At 43.6% G+C, this 20,910-nt stretch overlaps 2 protein-coding genes across 2 annotated transcripts; both read right to left on the bottom strand.

The window, feature by feature from the left end:
* Positions 1-16: 16 nt before the first annotated feature.
* LOC130371824 (small integral membrane protein 36-like) lies at positions 17-10,527 on the bottom strand. Its single transcript, XM_056577691.1, has 3 exons — positions 10,358-10,527; positions 10,151-10,282; positions 17-80 (listed from the first exon to the last, which is right to left on the bottom strand). The coding sequence occupies exons 1-3, from the start codon at positions 10,525-10,527 to the stop codon at positions 17-19; spliced, it is 366 nt and encodes a 121-aa protein (XP_056433666.1).
* Positions 10,528-17,608: 7,081 nt separating this feature from the next.
* Positions 17,609-20,551, bottom strand: LOC130371887 (transmembrane protein 100-like). The gene is made up of 2 exons (XM_056577755.1): positions 20,333-20,551; positions 17,609-19,560 (listed from the first exon to the last, which is right to left on the bottom strand). Exon 2 carries the CDS (start codon positions 19,515-19,517, stop codon positions 19,005-19,007), a length of 513 nt encoding a protein of 170 aa, XP_056433730.1. The 5' UTR covers positions 19,518-19,560; positions 20,333-20,551; the 3' UTR covers positions 17,609-19,004.
* Positions 20,552-20,910: the final 359 nt, after the last annotated feature.

The following is a 20,910-nucleotide window of genomic DNA, read 5'->3' as shown; positions in this document are numbered from 1 at the left end:
GAGGACAATAGTTGATTCACAGCTGCATCCCCCCGGCCCCGTCCAGCGCCATGGTTACACCACTCAGCATCATCCGCTCTCTGAACGAAAAAGAAAAATCGGTGATAACAACAATCGCATAATCATTTTTATTCCTGTTGACACTTGTTAGCAATGAATTTCACAGACTGTGTTGTAACTTTCGTTTATCTGTATCATTCATTTTTTTCTCCTGAAAACAAAATGTCTTTCAGTGATTTTCCTACAGTGGTCGAGTGGTCATTGAATATGTGTCTGTCTCACCTGGCTAAGTTTCTTGTAGTGCTTGTTGCCACGGTAACAGACGTTGTAAACAGGGTAGTGGAAAGATAAACCAAGGGCAATGGACTCCTGGTGGATTTCTAATTATTGTTATTTTGGAACAATACAAATATTTGATACACTTTGATACACACACACAACAGTTGGACGTCTGCCTACCGTTGTCCTAAAGATGGCATCCAAGGGCCACAATATGAACCTGGGTGAAGGGTATGTCCTATACTAAATTTGGTCAATTTATAATATAGGTGTTGTGTTTGTGGTCCTTGCGTCAGGCTCAATTTTGGTGAATGTGAAGTTTTCCCCCCTTTGTTTTTTTTACAATCATACAGCTCTCTGCTGTATGATTGTAAAGTCATCGAACACAAGGTTTTTTTTGTTTCTTCTTCTCATACGTATGCTATTGTAGAGCGTTTCCCTCAACGCCACGACAACTTGTTGATGTTGAAGTATATTGACCTACCCTCTTCTAAATTCCAAAAAATAGTTAGATTTTTCTGCTGTATTTTGTGATGAAACCGCATGTTACGTCATCAACACTTTCACACCTTTAAATCCTGCTCTTGTGTTGATCTTACTCCTAACATAGTTAACCACAAAGCTAAGCGGGGCCACTAATGGCTCCCAGAAACACATGGGGAAATAAATTCATGCACGCTTATTAAGCAGTTTTTATTGTTCAAGGTTAGTTTTTATTGCTTGGTTATCCTGTTGGTTTAGTTAGGGTGTGGTTCTACTTGATAACATGAGCAGAGATGATTTTGTCTCTATTAATGCCAGACCTGATGGATACATGTTGAAAGAGGTGTGTCAATGATGTGACCACTGTTAGTCATGCATTCTTCAGTTGCTATGGTAATAACATGAATGTATGAAAAGGCAAAAGTTAGGTGGTTCGGAAACAATGTACTGTATGTTTTTATCCTTTAAAAGCAATAACTTTTTGTAACGTTGGCTACATTCCTTTGCCGACTAAAAATGCTGATTCACCAACAACTGTCCCACAATCGCATGTGTTTCTGTTCATTCCCCAAATATATCAAAGGTTTTATTGAATGAAAAGACATCGAGCAAGTCTTTATTTTGATGCGCCGCTGTTTCATCGGATTAAAAAAAAAAGTACCAAGAATCGAAGTACCATAATCAAGTAATGGTTGGTTCTCCTGTACATTCTAGATATGGATTTATTTATCCCGGCGTTGACAGATAAGATTAGCAACCTGTAATAAGCTGCCATGGTGTGTTTTATTTGGTTCAATGTCAATTTCCTTTTCTTTGGTGCAATAGATGCTTCTCTTGGGTTTCTGCCTGCTTGTCATGTCCAATTTCCACACAGATGAGGTTGCCCCCTGGTGGCGTCAGAGAGATTAATGTATTTCTGATGTACACAGTTGGTTTAGTTGACTATTGATGTCTTGTACTCTGGAGTAGCTAATCACTTCAATGCTCTTTATTACAGACCAAAAAATCTATAAATACAAAATAGAGGATATAATGATATTAAAGGTTATAATGTTTATACAGAGATAATATTGTTTCGTTTTGTACAGTCTGTTTATATATTTCCTGTGTATTTTGGCAACGGCTATATAAATCGATATATATTTCTGTATCAATATATTTATATATTATATTCCTCAGAGAGCTATATTATTACCGATATGCCAAGCCTGGGCTTTTCAAGCCCTTAAAACAGGCTTGTATTTTTTCGCGTGACTCGACATGACTTGACAGAAAGTGGAAGGTTAAATCCCAAATTCTTTCTAATCGTTGTCCTGCTAAGTTCAAAATACCAGAACCTGATTATTCTTTCTCCTTTATACTCCATACGATTTTCACAGCCGAAGTTTTGCTGTTTTGGTCTGGACCTGAAACCCAAGGCATATCTGTTTATTTGTGCTTGTTGTTGTAACTGCTTTTGCAAGTTAGTCTTTTTTCTTTTGAAAAAGGATTGTTGCGCTTTAGTGTCGACGCTACTTTTATGTAGGCTATAGTGTCATGGCTGTTCATGGCCCAGAGGAATGTATTCACCCAACGTAAAACACTTAGGCCTACTTCTTATTTTCTTTCTTTCATTTTTTTTCTCAGATGAGTTCTGTGATTGTGACCAGATGTTACGTTTTCTCAGGCATCCTTCAGTGTCTAGTCCGAGGTTTGAGAAGGCCTGTTCTGTTTGATTCTGTGTTTCTCATATTTTTCATTGTCCTCGATTGTGTTTTATCATGAGTTCATCAAAATATGAAAAAAAAAAATAAAACTGGGAAAATTCAGTCTGTGTGCCGGCCATTTTTCCCCTACATATGTAATAATGTCATAATAATTAGAAAAATGCCCTTAGTGGGCATTAGTTTATATCTATGTGTGGGTTATAGCCTACAGTGGATACATATGAAGGTTATATCTCGGGGGTTGGTTGAAAGTGCTTGAAAAGGGATATGCTGTTCCATTTTTGTCCAGTAGATAGCAGTCCTGACTTTTTGTATTTTTACACAGCTGCGCCAAAGCAAAATAATGACAGCTATCAGGCTAAATATGCGTCGAGTGCTGTGGCCTGTAGCACGCCACTCAAGTATATAATAATATACAAATTGAACAACTAACTCTGAAGGTTGCATTCATTAATTAGTGAGATAGGGAGCTATGTGAACCAGCTAAACTAGATTTTACAGTTCATGATTATTATTAATCTCTTAATCTTACAAAGAAGAAAACTGAGTAATTCTAGCTCTAGATGTTATGACATCAGGTAAGTCTTCAACCTTACCTTATTTGTTTCCAGCAAAGATATGGTCAAATAGGCTATAAAAACACAGTATTCCACGGATACTGTTTGCATCGTTTGACCTTTCGATAATATGATAATATAATATGATGATATTTTTCCTTTAGTTTTCATAATCTCATAATCTGAAATGTCATAATGGGCAAGTTTGTTGTGGCTGCATCGTTTGAAGGGGCGACAATGGTCAAAATTGCTGGCGTCGTACTTCTGAATGCAATGGAGGTTTCCGTTCAACTTGCTGAGTGTAACAAAAACATTTATGTCAATTCAGTTAGCATGTGATTCGGAGTCGGATTTCTTTGATAGGAAAAAATCTTAGTGTGTTTGTGTGAGTGCGTGTGTGCGTGTGTGCGTGCGTGTGTGGTTCAAACTCCCTGTGTAGTGACAGTCAATCATGTTATCCTTTTCGCCCTTTAAAATGCCATTTACATAGTTTTCCATTAGTTGGTATTGGTGTTATATAACATTTTCCTGACGGCACTAAAAGGGAGTCAATTTTGGATATGCAGTTAATCCACCGGTTTCAGATTCAGCCAAACAAATCTCAGAAGTTTTCTCTGAGGGATGGACACTATCTATAAACCCTGTTTTAAGAAGTCGATTTAATTTTATATATATATATATATCTCCTATTTTAATAGTGGGCCTGAGCGGCCGGGATACATATACATTAAATCACAAACCGAGTAAAATGATGAGGCTTTTTTTTTACTAATTTACTGCAGGCTAAAGACCACAAGCCCATAGCGCCCCCTTCTGCCATGCTAACGATAATGATCTGTATAAATATGTTATTTTATCTGACTTAAACAATGATCAGTCCAAACCGTTCTCCAAACACTTTACCGAATAATTTCCCACCACAAACAACTAATTATTAGGGATACATTTATCAAGGGATACATTTATCAATTTATCAACATTTATCAAATGCAAAAAAAATTGTATCCTATAAATAATTTATTCTACAAAAATAAACTGGTGGCCATGCAGCCAATATCCCATTATTTTTATTTGTTTACAATAATCGTACTATTGACACTCCCAAAACCCCTCCCACTCACGACACGCAGCTAGTTTGCGTAAAAGAGTTGCACATCCGAGTGGACACTGGATTTAAATGATAATTTTTCATCCAAAGAAAACTAAAGATTTTCGCGAAGAAATGTCATAATGTTAGGTTTTGCGTGAGGCTGCTTTGTGAACTACCGCCCTTCACTGCTCTCGACGCGAATGATATACGTCACCACCCGCACTTGGAACTCCGGGAAAGACATGGTGATCTCTCTGCTCCACTTCACCGCTTTTTTCCAAGGGGAGGATAAAAGCATCGAAAGAGGTGAAAAGTTATGCAGATGGGGAGATTGTCGGTCTTGTGCACGCCAGTCGCACATACGATACATTTAGTTTTTTCATTGTGTTTTCTCTACAGCCTTTAGCTGAACAATTGTACAATGAACGGTCAAACTCTTGACATGAACAATTTAAATTTAAATTCACAAACAAAATATGTGTAATCCGGGGCATATAAAGACTGGGACCAGAAAATAATTACTTTCTTTCGATTGAAACCCATTCATATACGATCTCATAGGTCCCATGGGGTCTACCGGACGGGACATGTCTTCGCCACTCTATTGAATTTATTTAATTCTGAAAGTCTCCCACCTACCCCGGTAGAGTTAACGCCTCGTTTCCACATACGTACATTCTCGTATGCGATCCAACCGTCGCCGACCGAAAGTCCATTCATTCCTATGTGATTCTCCGTAATGTCTGTTTTTCCTCCGAGACTCCTCCCCTCCGTAAAATTTCTGTCCGGTATGTCCGTAATATACGTTAAAAAATGTTAACTTTCGGTGTCGTTTTACGGAGATACCGTATGAAAGTTTTTATGTTTTTCACAAAACATGTAAGTACCTGGCAGGCCAAACTCCTCGCCGATCTCTTTCCAAGCCTGGTTGGTTTTGTTTTTATCTCTGTATGTGTCGATCCTCATGTTCCAAAGTACCGGTCTCCTAAAAACGGCCATTATCATACGTTCCCCCATCTTTTTGGCTGTCCGTAAATAAATACATGTCCGTACGTAAAACACTAGTGACCCCTTATGTAAATTTACGGAAGGACGCATACGAAAAACATACGCATGTGGAAACGAGGCGTTAGATTCTCTGCCCAAGATTGGGCCGATATTTCCCACCACTATCCTTGACTCGGGCCGGGCCTTTGATCGAGCGTTTGTGTTTTGTTTTTTGTTTTTTTAATCATTGCTTTATTGGCCTAATCTGAGGAGAAATCTATGCCATAAACAGAAATATTATAGGCCTATCCTTTAGCACAGTAGGCCTAAGTATATGTGTACAAAGTTACACACAAAAAATTATGGGATGCATCACAACGGGCCTGCTGTTCTGTGCAAATAGTTCATTCTCGTTCATTATCTGTGTTCATCATTTTTCACGTTTCTTCATTCAGATCTTTTTGCAATCAATTCCATTTTGAATAAACAGCGCAGTTACAAGCAACTCCGACTTGTATTTGAGGAAGTCAGATAACAGCCCAAAACAATGTCGGGTTGAAATCGGGCTTGGGCTCATAATCACAGTTAATATGTCGGGCCTGGCCGGGCTCGGACAGAATGTGCACAGGCTCGGGTCGGGTTGGGCTTGATTTTCTGGGCTCGATCTAAGCTCTAGGACCCGGGTCGACATAGCGAGCTTTTCTGGCGAGAAATAGCAGGCAGGGGGTTGTTATGAAACTCTTGTTCGGTGAGAGGGAAAAACACGCTGCAATTTTTTCAATGACAAAATATCACAAACCGCCGTTGTGTGATAGACCCTTGCGAAGTGGTTTCTTGTAAATATCTATACAAAGTTCCGGATAGACGGACACAGCAACAACCCGTTTTTCGTCAATTGTATTGTTTATGAGAGTGACGAGTCCTGCCCCCATCTGAATATGATTGGTTGCCAGAGAAGGAGCGGCTGTGACCACACCAAGGGTTTTCGGAAAAGTTTCGATATTTTCAACTGGAAGCGCTGGGAGCGGATGCACAACAAAGGGGGAGCACCCTGAAAAAGGACGGGTACCCTAACTGTGGACTCAATCTTATACATGCCGACTTTATACTACACATGTGTAAGAAGATTTTATATCAAGATTGCTGGTGATATGAATAGCATAGAATGCAATTGATACCTTGGCCACAAAACTTTTTGAAGTCTCTGAAACCGTGTTGGCAAATTATCCTTGCGTTGGATAATTTTTTCTCTGCAATAATCTTGCTGTTCAAATGTATTTAATATTTTTCTGATACAAAGAGTCAATAGAATGGTACTATTGCATTGGATCATTAAGCAGGGATTTCCGCTTTTAAATAAATGAGGCTGTGGTGGAGATCCAAGGCGGTAAAATCAGGGCGCAGACTTAGGGCTGGAGAGGGAGTGAGGTCAGTGCACCCCAGCTGTACGAAGTGGCGGGTGAGTTTATCTTATACCTTCTCAAATACTCTTCAACCACCTAATGTCTGTAAACGTATGATTCCATTTAGGAGCCCAAAATCTAGGCTATAACCTAGTGGTGGGATACAGATTTTTTGTTCAGCTGCTGCTTTCAAGTAAAGCTCCACACACGTCCACCAATGGGTATATTTTTAGCTCAGACGAGGTCTGAAAGCGGGCCCTTACATTGGCATTGTTATTGCCATGCCTTACCTACTGAGCTATGCAAGGCCATGGATCTTCCTCGGTGGAATGTCTGACATCCCAGCCGCTCAGCCACCATGTTGGCCTCCATGGCGCCTCAAAGTTCTCACTCGAGTCTTCGGTGTCAGGTGCGTACGTGGCATTGGTGATAAGCAGCGAGCACAAATGCCAGTCTGTCAACAACCTGGTGGAGTTTATATAACCCCCCACCCCTCTCCAGCAAAGGGACACACACACCACCAAAAAAACTGATAATACGCAGTGCTGTAATCCCACAAACATGATATATGGCAGGGAGAATATCTGCGTAATACGTGCAAGCCCCTACCATTGGTCTCTTGAGTTGGCTGGCATGACGGCTACTGACTGAGCCGCCCGGCCCATTCGTTTTTTTGGTTGTCGTTTTTTTTAGCGGGTTTTATTTATCTAAGCGGATTTGGCGTTGCTGAATCTGTTGCTGCACGAGCACACGCTAAAGGCCCTGGTGTTGTTTCATCTCCCTGGACCGTGTCAGGGCCAATCAGCTGCCGGGGCCCTGATGACGGCCTGGAAGGTCTCCTGGGAGCAGGCCATGGCTGACATCGATGCAGGCGCTGTTTATTACTTAAACATGGAGCTTGGGTGGTTCTTTTTCATTTTTAATTCAACATTGTACGGAATTATCTAAGACAGGGGATAGATACGTTTACTTGCCACCATTCCTTAGAGCATGTATTCGATTCCAGGAGTGACATAAACATCCTTCCGGAGGTGACTGGAGGAAGTACAACAAATAAATAGTTATTATAAAGGAAATTTAGAACATGTTGTACAACATTGTCGTTGTCGATGTTTCATCATGTATAATTGCATCAAGAAGAGATGAAATGGGGAATTTATTTCCCAATCTCTTTTCAGCCAATATTATTATAAACGTATTTAATCATTGATATATTGTTAGATTGTCTAATATATTACTAATATATAATATGTATACAGTATATATAAAATAATAGCTGGCACTCATCCAATTGTAGGACACCAAAGTTCGGAAAACATTTAAAACATTTGAATAAGTAAAAACAAACACAGAATCATAAAAGCCAGAAGAAATAAAGGTAAGTGAGAGTTGGCAAAAGAAAGGCTATGGGGTTGCGTTGCCTCTTCCGTCCATTTATACACGTTCATCTCAAATGTAGCAGTTCCAATTATGTCTAAGAAGCTGTCGCAAATCCTGTCTCCTTGAGTCTTTGGAGGGATCGTTCCGACTTGTTTGACTGGAGAGTGCGTTTACGGTTGAAATGTTTTGTTTCAACAGTACTTCGCCGTACATCACTTGATCTGAATAGAATACGTCTGTTCTGGTGTTGTCTGAGCCAGGTCCGATGTGACCAGGGCTGCCTCATGCTGAGGAAGACAGGCGGGAAGGTTCTGGTAACTTGAGCCAGAAGGTGGTGCGGGATGTACTTTACTGTTTGTCTTTTTTTTCATCCCAGAGTTATCCTGTTTCCCTGCAAAATGGGGCCAGAAGAATCATTGTTATTATGGATCCAAGCAAGAGTTTTTCTGGACACAGAAACCATTTAGAACGATTTTACGATCATAACGACTGAGGTATGAATGATATATGCATATCCATTGAGTGAATGCCTGTATGTCCAACTATCTCCCCCATCATTCTGAATGAATGCTGTTCATTCACAGACTAGAGGTGTGCAAAGCTAAGGTCGAATGCTACACTAAGTGCTATGCTAAGCATTTGATGCTGCGCTAGAAAAACGTGGCGATCCAGATGGTCATGCAGAGCCACTTAGCTGGACAAAGCACTTAGCTAAGGGCACCTTAGACAGGAGGGATAGGACACATGACTCCATTGCTGTTCAGACTGTACTGCCATAAGTCTGTTTGCACGTAAACATCTGTTGATGGACGGAGATGCGTGAGTCATGCGATCTCTGACGTCAAAGAGCCGAGTGACGTTCCCACGACAAGCACGCTATACGTCAGTCCATCCATTCATTATTTCCTGTGTGAGTGGTGTTGTGGCTGATCTGATCTCCAAAGACTTCACAGAGACATTGCAAACAGAGAATCAAGGTGCAAGGCGCGGTGAAATGGGAGCAAACCCCATTCAAAGTCAGTCAAAATGTATATGTGGAGCCCTTAATCACAGGGATCACAAAGTTTTCATTTTTTAACGAGTGGTACGGGTTTAGGGCAACTTGGTCATGGATGCCCTACAGGTAGATTGGAGTTTGAACCAAGAGCATTTTTGCTTGGTGTCAAACATCACTAGCCTACCCTGACCCCGTTTTGGTGTCCTCTGTTTGACGTCTCCCCCCCCCACATTATTCTATAAGCAAGAATCATGACCATCGTCATAGCAGCTGATTTGCGACCTTTAGCATGGCACTCCAGTGGGTTATTTATGCATGGTTAACAACTGAATCTCCTGAGCTATGGGGAAAGCCATAATTGCAGACAATCATTGTTTTTCATACGTGCGTGATTAGAAGAGCCGCCCTTGGAATAACTAGTACTCCATGTGTTCCATATGTCGATTACAGGGCAGGGGGAATATGTGCCAGTTGGCAGTCTATGGTGTAATCTGCATGTAAGATGTACACAACGGCTAAATTGGTCTTACAAGGAGACGTGTATATCTTCAACCCGCTGTAACTTACAACAGCTTTCCAGATGTGAAAGCCGTTATCCCCGCCCAAAGCCATATTTTGTAAGCATATGTTACACAACACTGTGATAAGTATGTTGTTTAGTCTAAATGTTGCATGTGTCAGTATACCTGAATGTGTATGCGTGTGTTGCACTATTTACATGTCAACCGGCCTATCGACATTTTAGTTGTGCCCATTTACAAGCATCCTAAATCCAGTGAAATTCTTTTGACACAAGGAGATTAATTTGCCAATATCTCTATGATGATGTGTAATAACCTCCTGATGCACAATGTTCAAGCTGGCTTTACCCTGATATAACGAACAGTGACCTTGACCCAATGACCTTAAAATTACAGCGTAAACGAGAAACCAATGTTCATAAGTGTATACAGTGTCTGTAGTGTGGAACAAAAAAATTAAACATATTTTGAAGTTTGTTCCCCATGCTCACCTCTGCAACTTGGGCGTCAGCGTTCACAGGAAGTATTCCATAAATCGTTATTTTTTTGTTGTTGTTCAAAATATATACAAATATGTACAGGTCTATAAAAACAATACTGTACAGAGTGACAGGAGCAGCAAGTGCCACCAAAATAACCCAGACGTCTCCTCCACCTCAGCCTCCTTCTCCCTCACTGAACCCTCAGACAAGGGTACTCCTCTTCTCCCTCTCCCTCTCCCTCTCCCGCTCCCGCTCCCTCTCCCGCTCCCTCTCCCGCTCCCGGTGGAGGTCCGGCGTGGGGTGTTCGGCGTGCCCGGGCACCATCTCGGTGGGCTCGTATCGGGTGGAGGTTGGCGAGTTCTGCATCACCACCAGTCGAATGGGCGACTGGCCGGAGTGGGTCCCTGAGGCCCCCGTGGCCGACCCGGGGGGGCCGGCGGAGGAGGCGGAGCAGGCGGCGGAGGCGGCGGCCGGTGCCGGCGTGTCATCGGGCGCGTACTCCTTGGAGGGGTCCTTGCCCCGGCAGTCGTACAGGATGCAGGAGATGAGGAAGACCAGCAGGAGGATGACGTAGCTGGCCACCAGAATGATGAGGTTCAGGGTGACGGGGTCGATCTCCAGGTAGAACTCCATGAAACCCATGGCGCCGACGCATATCTCTCGGCCCGCCGCCGGAGGTGAAGGTGGGGTGGGGTGGGGACGGAAAGGGGGGGGGGATGCTGCTAACCTGCTGGATCAAGAGCCGTGGGGGAGGGGGTCAGGCGATGGCAGAGAGGAAGGAAGACCACAGAGAGGGAGATGGGGAGGGAGGTAGAGTGAGAGGGAGCAAGAGAGAGAGGGTGCAGGGTTGTAGTGATGGAGGTTTGAGGCCGCGTGGGGAATCAGAGTAGGAGCAGATGATGACTGTCCGGTGATGATGTCAGTTACAGTGGACAAGGCAAAGACAGCTGGGTCGAGCGGAGCGTGGGAGAGAGAGAGAGGGGGAGAGGGAGGCAAACAGGGAATGGCATCACAGAGAAATGAAATGAGAGGATCAGCAAAGAGCATCAGTGAGTGACAGCCAGTAGCGAGAGAGAGAGAGACGGTGAGAGACAGAGAGAGACAGCAGGCTGGGATGGATATGAAGGCTTTGTGCTCAAAGGATGTTAATCCGCACTGCTCCTCCAACCTTGAATTTCTGCAGCCAATGACCAAAGCTGCTCAGTTTAATAACTTAAGCTTCCATTTTAATTTTACCAACTGAACATCGAGTGGCAGGTTGGAGTAGGCAAAATTATGCACAGCAAAATGGAGGATGTGAATTCATAAATCTGTGCGCCATCACACACAGACACACATTCGGACACACACACATACACACACACACACACACAACCATACAGACACACAAGTCACACACACACACACACACACCACACACACACATACACGTCATACAGGCCTATCAGCTTGCCACCAGCGTCACTTTCAGGATTTGGGGAATCATGTAATTTGTATTAAATAACCGTAATATTATGTCACAGTAGGTGATTAGTTTTAGATTTGAAATTAAATTAGATTAAAAGCATGTACAGTCAGATAACACAGCTTGTCTTATCTCTAAATGTGCATTTCCCACTTTCTTCCTCCACCCGACCGGGGTTTGACCTTGTTGTTTAGTTGTTGTTGTTTAGTTGCCGTGGCCCTCCCTTGAACAGTGTATTGGTGATGCGCTTTTTGTCATCCACCACATGGATTTAATTAACGACAGGAAGGGAGCCGCGTTTCTCCATTGAGGCCATATGTCGCGCGTCTTGGCACAATAGGAGGAGTAGATCCTTGATCTATGTCTGACTAAAGCCTTTCCAGCGAGCCATTGATCCTAGTGTGTGTGTGTGTGTGTGTGTGTGTGTGTGTGTGTGTGTGTGTGTGTGTGTGTGTGTGTGTGTGTGTGTGTGTGTGTGTGTGTGTGTGTGTGTGTGTGTGTGTGTGTGTGTGTGTGTGTGTGCTGTTGTCTTTTTGCATCTGTTCTTATGAAACGTATGGTACATCTGCCTCTTTTTTTGGGTACAAATTGATATGTGTACGACAATGTGTACGACATATGTTTGTGCGCTGTTTTCATTGTGTTTACAAAGGCTAAAGACTGCAGGGAACAGCCACAGAAGGCAGCCATTTCTAAAGCCCTCATGACGATAACCAGAGATTATAAAATGGAAATCTTCCGCCAAAGGTCACAAAAAAAAAGATCTAAGCTGCTTTTTGGCTAACACTTGCCCTGGCCATCAAACTCATTGACATGGCTATTTCTGTCACTAGGGGTCAGATAGTGGAGTGGGTAGCAGGCTGTTTGACTCACAGCCACAAGGTTCTTGGTTAGATGGTTAATGGCCACAGTGCCTGTAGTCATCATTGAGCACGTTGCCTAACACTTGCCTATCTAAATAAAGTATAAGTCACTTTGTATGCACGCGCCTGATAAATTACCAAATCATAACTAGTATTTAAACATTCCACCTAATACCCTCGTCTCTAGTATGATCAACATCTAAACCTACTTAGGAATACTTTTAATTACGAATCCCTGATCCAGAACCTTGAATGGATTCAGTGAATCCATTCCACTCCATTCAGCGAATCCATCCATTCAATTCAGTGAATCCATTCAAGTCTGGATGGGTTCATTTGGTGTGATGATGTCACATTGTAGTAACAACTATAAAATAGGATATACAAACAGAGTTGCTATTTTCCATCTCATAATTGAATCCATTCTAATCCATCCTGTTTAGTCTAATAGGGGCGACACCTGTGATTATAATCCCAATCCGAGTGCTGACACTCTAGGGGGGCCGTAGGTATTAGCCACACACTGACGCATCCATAAATGGATCATAGCAATGGTCATTATGGGGTCATGTTTACGAAAGTTACCTCTAAAAAGATAGATATTTAGCAGGCTTCATTCATGAATGTAATGCATAATGTGGGTATTGTGGCATTTAATTTGATCTTATCTCATGTTATTTTGTGTTGTATGATCTCAGTGTATTTGATTGTATCTTGCCCTGTTTTATCGGATCTCTAATCAGTCTTGGTGGTATTCTGTTTGGGCATGATCAATCTCAAACACATTATTGCAGATCCAACTCAAATTACTGGTCGCGTTGTAAAAGTAGTTTTTTTGTTGTGGTTGAGAATCCTGTGGTGGAAGGCAAAAACATTAACAAATGAGATGCTGCTGAAAAACAGGAACCATGTAACTCTGCGCTCCAGTCTGTAATCCACTTAACCCCTCTCTTTGTCCCGATGAAATGCGATCCAAATGAAAAGAGAATGACCAGGCACTCAGAACAAATGACAGTGAAACAACAGAATCAGGATATACCAGTGCGAGGCACCTCTGTACTATCCTCGACCGCAGACTGATGAGTGAGGACCAGGCGGAGTGGTGTAAAAATAGCAGTCTTCACAAATACCTCAAGGCGGATGTCCCAGCTAGGAGTGAGAGGACCCAAACAAGCTGAAATGACCTGCCAATGGTTCCGTGGCTCACATGTCATTATATGCAGTCCGACCAGCCAAACTGCTCTGGTTTGAGTCCCTGGGACTTCCCCGGAAGGCTTTGTATGTACTGCTTTGTACTGTTTATAATTTAGAAACTCATTTCAGCCTTGGAGTTCATTTCGATACACATCATTAACAACCAGGGGAAGGGTTAGGCATTTGGTTCAAGGATCCCGACAAGCAAAGCTTGGGGATTGAACCCAACACCGTTCAAATGACCACACCTGACTTTTACATCTATGATTGTTATAACCTATTCATTCAAATGTTTCACGTATGTGTGGCCATATTGTTTGTGTATGTATATATATATATATATATGAAGGCCCTCCTATCACGAGTAAAGTGAATTCCTTACAGAGTCAAACAACACACTTCTCTTCCATCTGTTTAAGCTTTTCAGGCAATTATTAAGGAGAGGGGAGACAGAAAGTCTAGAGCTTAAGCCTGAAAGACAGCAGATATTTCTAAAAATAAAGAATGAAAAAGCTTATCGTAAACGGTGAAGGAGAGCAGTACTAGCTTATGCGTGAAGCCCGAAGACAAAAAGGTTGCAAACTCGGACATGAGGGTTTATTTTATTAAGAGACTTTCCTACGTAGACTGGTGGCACCTGGAGGAAACAATCAGAGAACCGCTGCCTTATTGCTCGGGAAGGCCACCTACTTTTGTTGTGAAAGTACTTTGTATTTTACCTCCAAAATGAAGCTGGCGCCTGGCTGTATGTTTAGGCCTCCACGGAGCTAGTTTGATTGTCAAGGCTATGAGAACACGCCGGTCAACTCTAACGGATGGCAGAACGCTCTTATCACTATGACTGATCCTCAGCTCCAATGGCACTGCCCCTGTTTTACTGTGGCGGCCATTCTGTCTGAACACAATGTGAACTTCCTTCATTCGGCCAAACTTTGCGCTGTGCCCGCCCCACCCTATCGCCCGTAGCCCCAACCAGAGGACCTACATCATAGTGAGCACACTTAAAAAATGTTGGCCGATCAGCCACCTTTTAAATCAATCCACACATGAACAAAATGAAAGAGTGATGCACAATGCAAAAAAGAAAAAGGAAAAAGTATGTCAACAAAGAAAGAGAAAGCTTTGTCATAGCCATGGAGAGGAAGTGCCTCGCCTGCTCAAGTGGGACTAGCTGTGCCCCGCTGCCATTGTTGTTAGCGCCGGCACAGTAGCTGCTAGGTGGGTACCAGATGAGAAGGTAGTGTGTGGGGGCCAAAAGCACACAGGAGGGGCCTCGCCAGTCGCTTATCAGAAGATCTGTCCCCCTGTAGACACATCGGAGCCAGCAGTGTTTGTGCGCTGCAGCCCAGATGCATGTGGAGGGAGACGTGTGCACAATATGTTTTTTATGAGTCATTCACAGTAGAAGCCGTTTTTTCGTTTTCTGTTTCTGTAAAAAAAAAAAAAAATCTATCAGATCTTATTGGAACCTCTTTGATTCCTTCTCTTTCTTGTCGAACATCAAGCCATGTGCTTCATTTTACTCCAAGATCTTAGAGGGAACGCGTATATTTGAAATGTGTCGGGGGAAATCGTTTTCAGATGTTTTATAGAGCCTCATGTTTTGAACGAGAATTTGATTCAAGTTTAGCTGTTGTAAAAAATCCGGGCTCGTCACCACTTACTGTTTCCCAGTTAAATTAAAAAGAAGGTTTGAACCTCAGCCCATTGAATAGTCGCTTCCACAAACAACATAAATTGAATGTTCCATTTCATGTGTCTTTGATATGTAAAAATCCTCCAAATTAATAGGAGTTCAATATATATACTTTTTTTTTTTTTTAAACCAACCTTGGATTTTAACTGCTGGATGACTGGGCCCTCAGTTACTTCTAACAAAGCTATCATAATCAGCCTTCCTATCCCGTCATCACAAAACAAAAGAACAGCACTTTAATGGCAAGGGGCCCATCTTGGCTCTAAGCAGGCTGGATAGGGGAGCTGAATGCGGAGGCCCGCTAGGTGAATAAGGCCCAGGAAGCAATTAGCAGCCTCTGAATATCTGCAGGGTCCACTTTCAGGATTATTATATAATACTCAAACAAACGATGAATCCAACAAAAGGCTATTCCCAACACTGAACCATGGCATATTCTTTGTGAGCCACCAGGAACAGAAACGGTGGCCGTGCTGACTGGAGGCTTCTGGGGGGACCTCGGGGAACTGGTCAGAGTTTTTGGTAAAGGATGTGGAGTCACAGACAGACCTCCAGCTTCCCCCACCTTCCCACCAAAACCTCCCACTGAGGTCAGGCTCCCTGTAACAGTCCCAGCTCCCACTGAGGTCAGGCTCTCTGTAACAGTCCCAGCTCCCACTGAGGTCAGGCTCTCTGTAACAGTCCCAGCTCCCACTGAGGTCAGGCTCTCTGTAACAGCCCCAGCTCCCACTGAGGTCAGGCTCCCTGTAACAGTCCCAGCTCCCACTGAGGTCAGGCTCCCTGTAACAGTCCCAGCTCCCACTGAGGTCAGGCTCTCTGTAACAGTCCCAGCTCCCACTGAGGTCAGGCTCTCTGTAACAGTCCCAGCTCCCACTGAGGTCAGGCTCTCTGTAACAGCCCCAGCTCCCACTGAGGTCAGGCTCTCTGTAACAGCCCCAGCTCCCACTGAGGTCAGGCTCTCTGTAACAGCCCCACCTCCCACTGAGGTCAGGCTCTCTGTAACAGTCCCACTGAGGTCAGGCTCTCTGTTACAGTCCCATCTCCCAGTTCCCACATCTCCCTGGTACATTGCGTGTCGAGTCCTTTCCGAAACAGATTTTTTTTGTCAGGGTGTGTGAGAAAGGGGAAGGGAGGAGGTGGAAGGAGGAGGGTGGGGTATGGTTGGCGGAGGTCACACAGGAGACAAAATGATCTAAAGGAGGGAGAGAAGGTGACCAAAATGCCACTGTGCTACACCTCCGGGCTCCAGGATCGGACACAAGCAGGTTTCTCTGTGCCAGGAAAAAGAGGGTTTTGTGTGGAACGGGGACTTCCATTCCGAACCCTTTCCCCTCAGCTCGCCATAACACTTAACCCTTACACCCCTCCCTTCAAATGAACCCCTCCCTGCCCTCCACCCCTGACCCCTTCCTCCTCCCACAGTCACAGATGGACAATGACATCATCACCATTTCCAGATATAAAATGTTTCATAAACCGCTTCTTTATAAAAAAGCTGTACAGGTGATTATGTGTATACATGTAAGATATCATAAGCAGATCATAAACCACTTCTGTTGCAATAGTGGAATTATTTGTGATCAGCATTATTTGCAGTGCAGACTTAGGGTCCTTAAAGTCGAATACATTCAATTATGGATAATTGCATTTCCAAATCATCCCCCTCCTTGAAAATGTAAAGCGATCAAAGCACAACCTGACATGGGCTACATTATAGCATGAACAAACCAAGGAAAAACATGGAAAACAACCTCCCTCAAGATTAAATCCAATTACAAGACGACTTTAGACGAAGACTTCACTGGAGCTTCACTAAACTACCGTGTGCACTCAAGCCTTCGAACGGCGGTTGTGGATGACGATGATAATAATACCATGAGAGGGCGGTTGCTACTGGTTGCCGTCTGTGTTGTCTGTGTGGTTATGCCCCGTAGTCCCGTGTCTATTTTAGCCTCTGGTCTGCCTCAAGCTCTGGGTGAGAGCAAGTGACCTGGTGATGCAACCGGCACAAATACGTTGTGTTCCTTTTCTCGTCCTCGTTGTTTTTCTGTCTTCACATATCTCCACCCTTTTTGATCTCTTCTGACCTCTTCCACCCACTCGTTGATAATGTTTGGTTCCCTCACTCCTACTCTCTCCTCACTCCTCCAGACATCTCTTCTTGTCTCTCTTCTCCCGTCTCCCAACCCGTCTCAACCTAGTTTGTCTGTCCTTCTCTCACTGTGTCACTCTCTCTCTTTCTGTGTGACATTCTTAGGATGCTCCATTCCAGGGGAGATAAAGTTAGCACGAGTTAGCCTGGTGGCTAAAACATTAGCAACCGAGGGGGCTAATGTATTAGTTGGCCCACTGTCATGATGGATCGCTAGGCAACACCGAACACAAACACACCCCAAGTGAGCAACTTTCCGCTGTGTCTTTCCGATAATCTTGAAACTGGTTTTAGAAAGAAGGTATCAACGGCCACATCAGTATTAAATTCACCCTCAATCACGGGCACTTAAAGTATCATGGGTTTATTAGAACGGATATGTCACAAAAAGATGTACAGGGACCTGCAATGAATAACGCTATGGAAATTAGATGGTTTATGCCCTCGTGAGAGGGTATAATTGTAAATTTCGATTGACATTTAATTTCTACCAAGATTAAGATAGTGATAGGCTGTAGGTTATTCTTGTCACTAAGGTTTGCATATGGTGTATACAGCATGGAATATGTTTATTTGTTGGTTATCACCATTGAACATAGTGCACTAGAGTTACAATCATACACATGCATGTCAGACTTCAGATCAGCAGGGACTGAAATGTCCTTTGTCTCAGAGAGTTTAGGAAAAATAGCTACACAGCTACACAATAATAAAGTACCTATTAAAGATAAGTAGACAAATCTACCATTTAGCAGCACTGAGTCACAGAAACGCTGGCAGGAATTTCTTGTTAATGCATCTTACCCTCAGCCATGTCGCAGTGTTTAAACACTACAGTTGTCAAGGATACGAGCACTAGAATTTCGGTTGGCTGGGAATGCCCCAACTCCTGACCTTTCCAAACCTTTCAACGAGGATGAGTGTTCCTTCTTGTTCAAAAGGGTTTGCCAATTATGCACTAAAATGAAGGACTCCCTCAAGAACTCTGTCTCAATCATAAGCATTTCAGGAAGAATGAAAAGATCAAGACATTCATTGTCCATTTCCCAGAAATACAGTAGTACAGCCAAATATCTAGAACGTTTTTTGTATGTATTGTTGTTCAGTTCAGTTATTATTTGGGTCTTTAATCCTGGATCATAATACACAACTTTGTAATCTAAATTAGGCCAACAAGGATGACAAGCTAGATACATAATGTATAATGAAATATGTCCTAAGGATTATCATAACACAAGCCCTGAAATAAAAGGGGACATTAGGTATTTTAATTAATGAAGTATTAGTTACTCTTTTGGGCTCTCTAGGTTGGATTCTTGACTTATAATGTATAAAATGTTCATCTTCAGCTGTTGTTTATTCCTTCCGCAATCATCCATTGTTTTGAGTCTTTCTGCTATTATAATCCTTGTGTCCATCACACATCCCTGCCTGTCAACTAAAGTACAAATAGCTTGGTCCATGTCCTTATAACTTCTTACAGTTTATATAGGAGTGACAGTGAGCTGTGAGGGCTCCATTTAGTGTCGTGATCGCCTTCAGTCTTCAGTCTGTTTATTCGGTTACATTCACCGCAATGTTACAGTTCCTTCTTCAACCTATCCCGAAACGATTCAAACTGCTGGGGGTCCTGTTTCAAAGGTCACCAAAAAGGGACATTGAATTATGATTGGGGGGATTGGGGTGGTCTCCAGGATCCACACCCGACCCTTTAACTGGCCCTGAAAGTCGTCCAAGTTAGGGTTAGGGCTAGGCCAGGAGGGCGTCGTGGTTGAACATGAGTGCGGTCGTGCTCTCCCGCCGCTTGTCCCTGCTCTTCTTCCTCCTCCTCAGCCTCCAGCACACGGCGCTGGAGCCCAGCAGGCCCAGCCCGGCTGACAGCAGCACCAGGCCCAGCACCGAGATGGTGGAGCCGTGCGAGTTGAAGGCGTACGCCACCGCCGTCACCACCACGCCGGCGATGAGCACCACGACGCCGAAGGGGATCGTGCAGCGGTAGCACGACATCTCGGCGCCCCCCGTGGCGGCTGTCAGCTGGAGCTCGTTGATGAGCGGCACGGTGGTCACGATGACCTTCCTGGTGTCCTTTTTGGACGGCGTGGCCGTCGCAGTCGTCGTCGTCGTCGTCGTCTTCGAGTCCACGGACGCCGTGGACAGGGTAGGCGTTTTCATGGAGCTCTTGGGGGGTTTTGGGGCGCCTTTGGAGGTGTGCGGGTCCTCGCCCGACACAGGGATCGTGCTAGCGAGGAAAAGGTGCGCCATCTTGAGGGGGACGTACGTTCTCTGGCGGTTGTGGAAGAGCTAACTGAAAGGGGAAAACATACACATATTAGCAGCCACACATGAGCACACTGTAGACTTTTCCACTCACTTGTCTACATAATCATTATGAAGGGGTTATATTATTGTGATAATGAAGCATATAGCCTAATGTCAATGCTTAGCAATCACAGATCTTTGTTTGACCAACTACTCAATTTCCAGTTATTTCACATTGCTGTGGTACAGAAGACCATCAAGTTGGGTATAGTAACATCAAATAATTGACATTGAAGCAGCCTAGCTTTCTTGCATAGGCTACACATTGAATAAGCATGTAGTAAGATATTAAATCTGCCATGGCGGTTATGTTAGTGAAGGCATTCCATGCAGTAGGACACGAGGACGGTTGTCATCCTATATGCATAACTTTCAGATTCCCTGGAGAGCGTGAGCCAACATTATAGAACACCTCGGTGAAACGGGAGCTGGGACTTGAGTAAACAGTCTGGTCTAATTATGACACCCAAGATGTGTAGCCTACTATTTAAAAAACACTGACGCAAGACTGGCAGTTATCACTCAGCGACCATCGACGCGTAATGCTTTTCCCGGCGTGGTCGCAGGCTGACTGCTGACCAGCGCTGTTGCACATTAGGGCGCTTAATTAGCGCCACTTATTTAAATGTATACATTTAAATGGAGGTTGCATACAGCCTTTTTGAAAGCCTCTAATGATAGTATTATACAGTTGTCGTGGAAAACCTATTCGTAAGAAACCAGATTGAGGAAAAAAATATAGATTAAAAAAAACTTACTGGTAAAAAGGACGGATGGTTATTCTTCATCTCTTGCCACAATGTTGCAAATCAGAAAAGTACGGTACCCGCATGATATCGTTCACCAAACACTTGGCAGCGACCCTCTATAAGTCTCCGGCTCTGAGGATATATATCCGACTATTCTCAATAGTTCTCTTCATAATCAAGAGGCTTCAAACAACTGCATACGTGCGTCCACTGAGTGGCTCACTGCCATGAATGTGTGAAGCGCCTTGACACCAGGAGGAATAAGGGGGGAGACCGACAGTCAAGTGTGGGAGTGTCCTGCAGTTTTGGGCGCACGTGCACGCTCGACACGACTTTCCCCCTCCTTACCTACTGAGCATTTAACTCTTCCCTTACTTCTCTATCCATCTGACCATCTATTTATCTGCTTGTCTGTGCTTATATCTGTGCTTATATCTGTGTACACACACACACACACACACACACACACACACACACACACACACACACACACACACACACACACACACACACACACACACACACACACACACACACACACACACACACACACACACATTAGCACTTCTTCTACAATAATACATAAC

The sequence above is a fragment of the Gadus chalcogrammus genome, chromosome 18, assembly GCF_026213295.1.
Source record: "Gadus chalcogrammus isolate NIFS_2021 chromosome 18, NIFS_Gcha_1.0, whole genome shotgun sequence".
NCBI classification, from domain to species: domain Eukaryota; kingdom Metazoa; phylum Chordata; class Actinopteri; order Gadiformes; family Gadidae; genus Gadus; species Gadus chalcogrammus.
The sequence above is the reverse complement of the archived record's forward strand: the minus strand, read 5'-3'. Positions and strand labels throughout refer to the sequence as shown.

What these genes read in the sequence shown, in the direction of transcription:
- LOC130371887 (XM_056577755.1), bottom strand. Translation starts at nt 19,517, where the DNA reads ATGGCGCACCTTTTCCTCGCTAGCACGATCCCTGTGTCGGGCGAGGAC.
- LOC130371824 (XM_056577691.1), bottom strand. Translation starts at nt 10,527, where the DNA reads ATGGGTTTCATGGAGTTCTACCTGGAGATCGACCCCGTCACCCTGAAC. An exon ending in CCCGATGACACGCCGGCACC is followed by an intron (nt 10,283 to 10,357) that starts GGCCGCCGCCTC and finishes CTCAGGGACCCA; the next exon opens with CTCCGGCCAGTCGCCCATTC. An exon ending in CACCGGGAGCGGGAGAGGGA is followed by an intron (nt 81 to 10,150) that starts GCGGGAGAGGGA and finishes TTTTTCGTTCAG; the next exon opens with AGAGCGGATGATGCTGAGTG.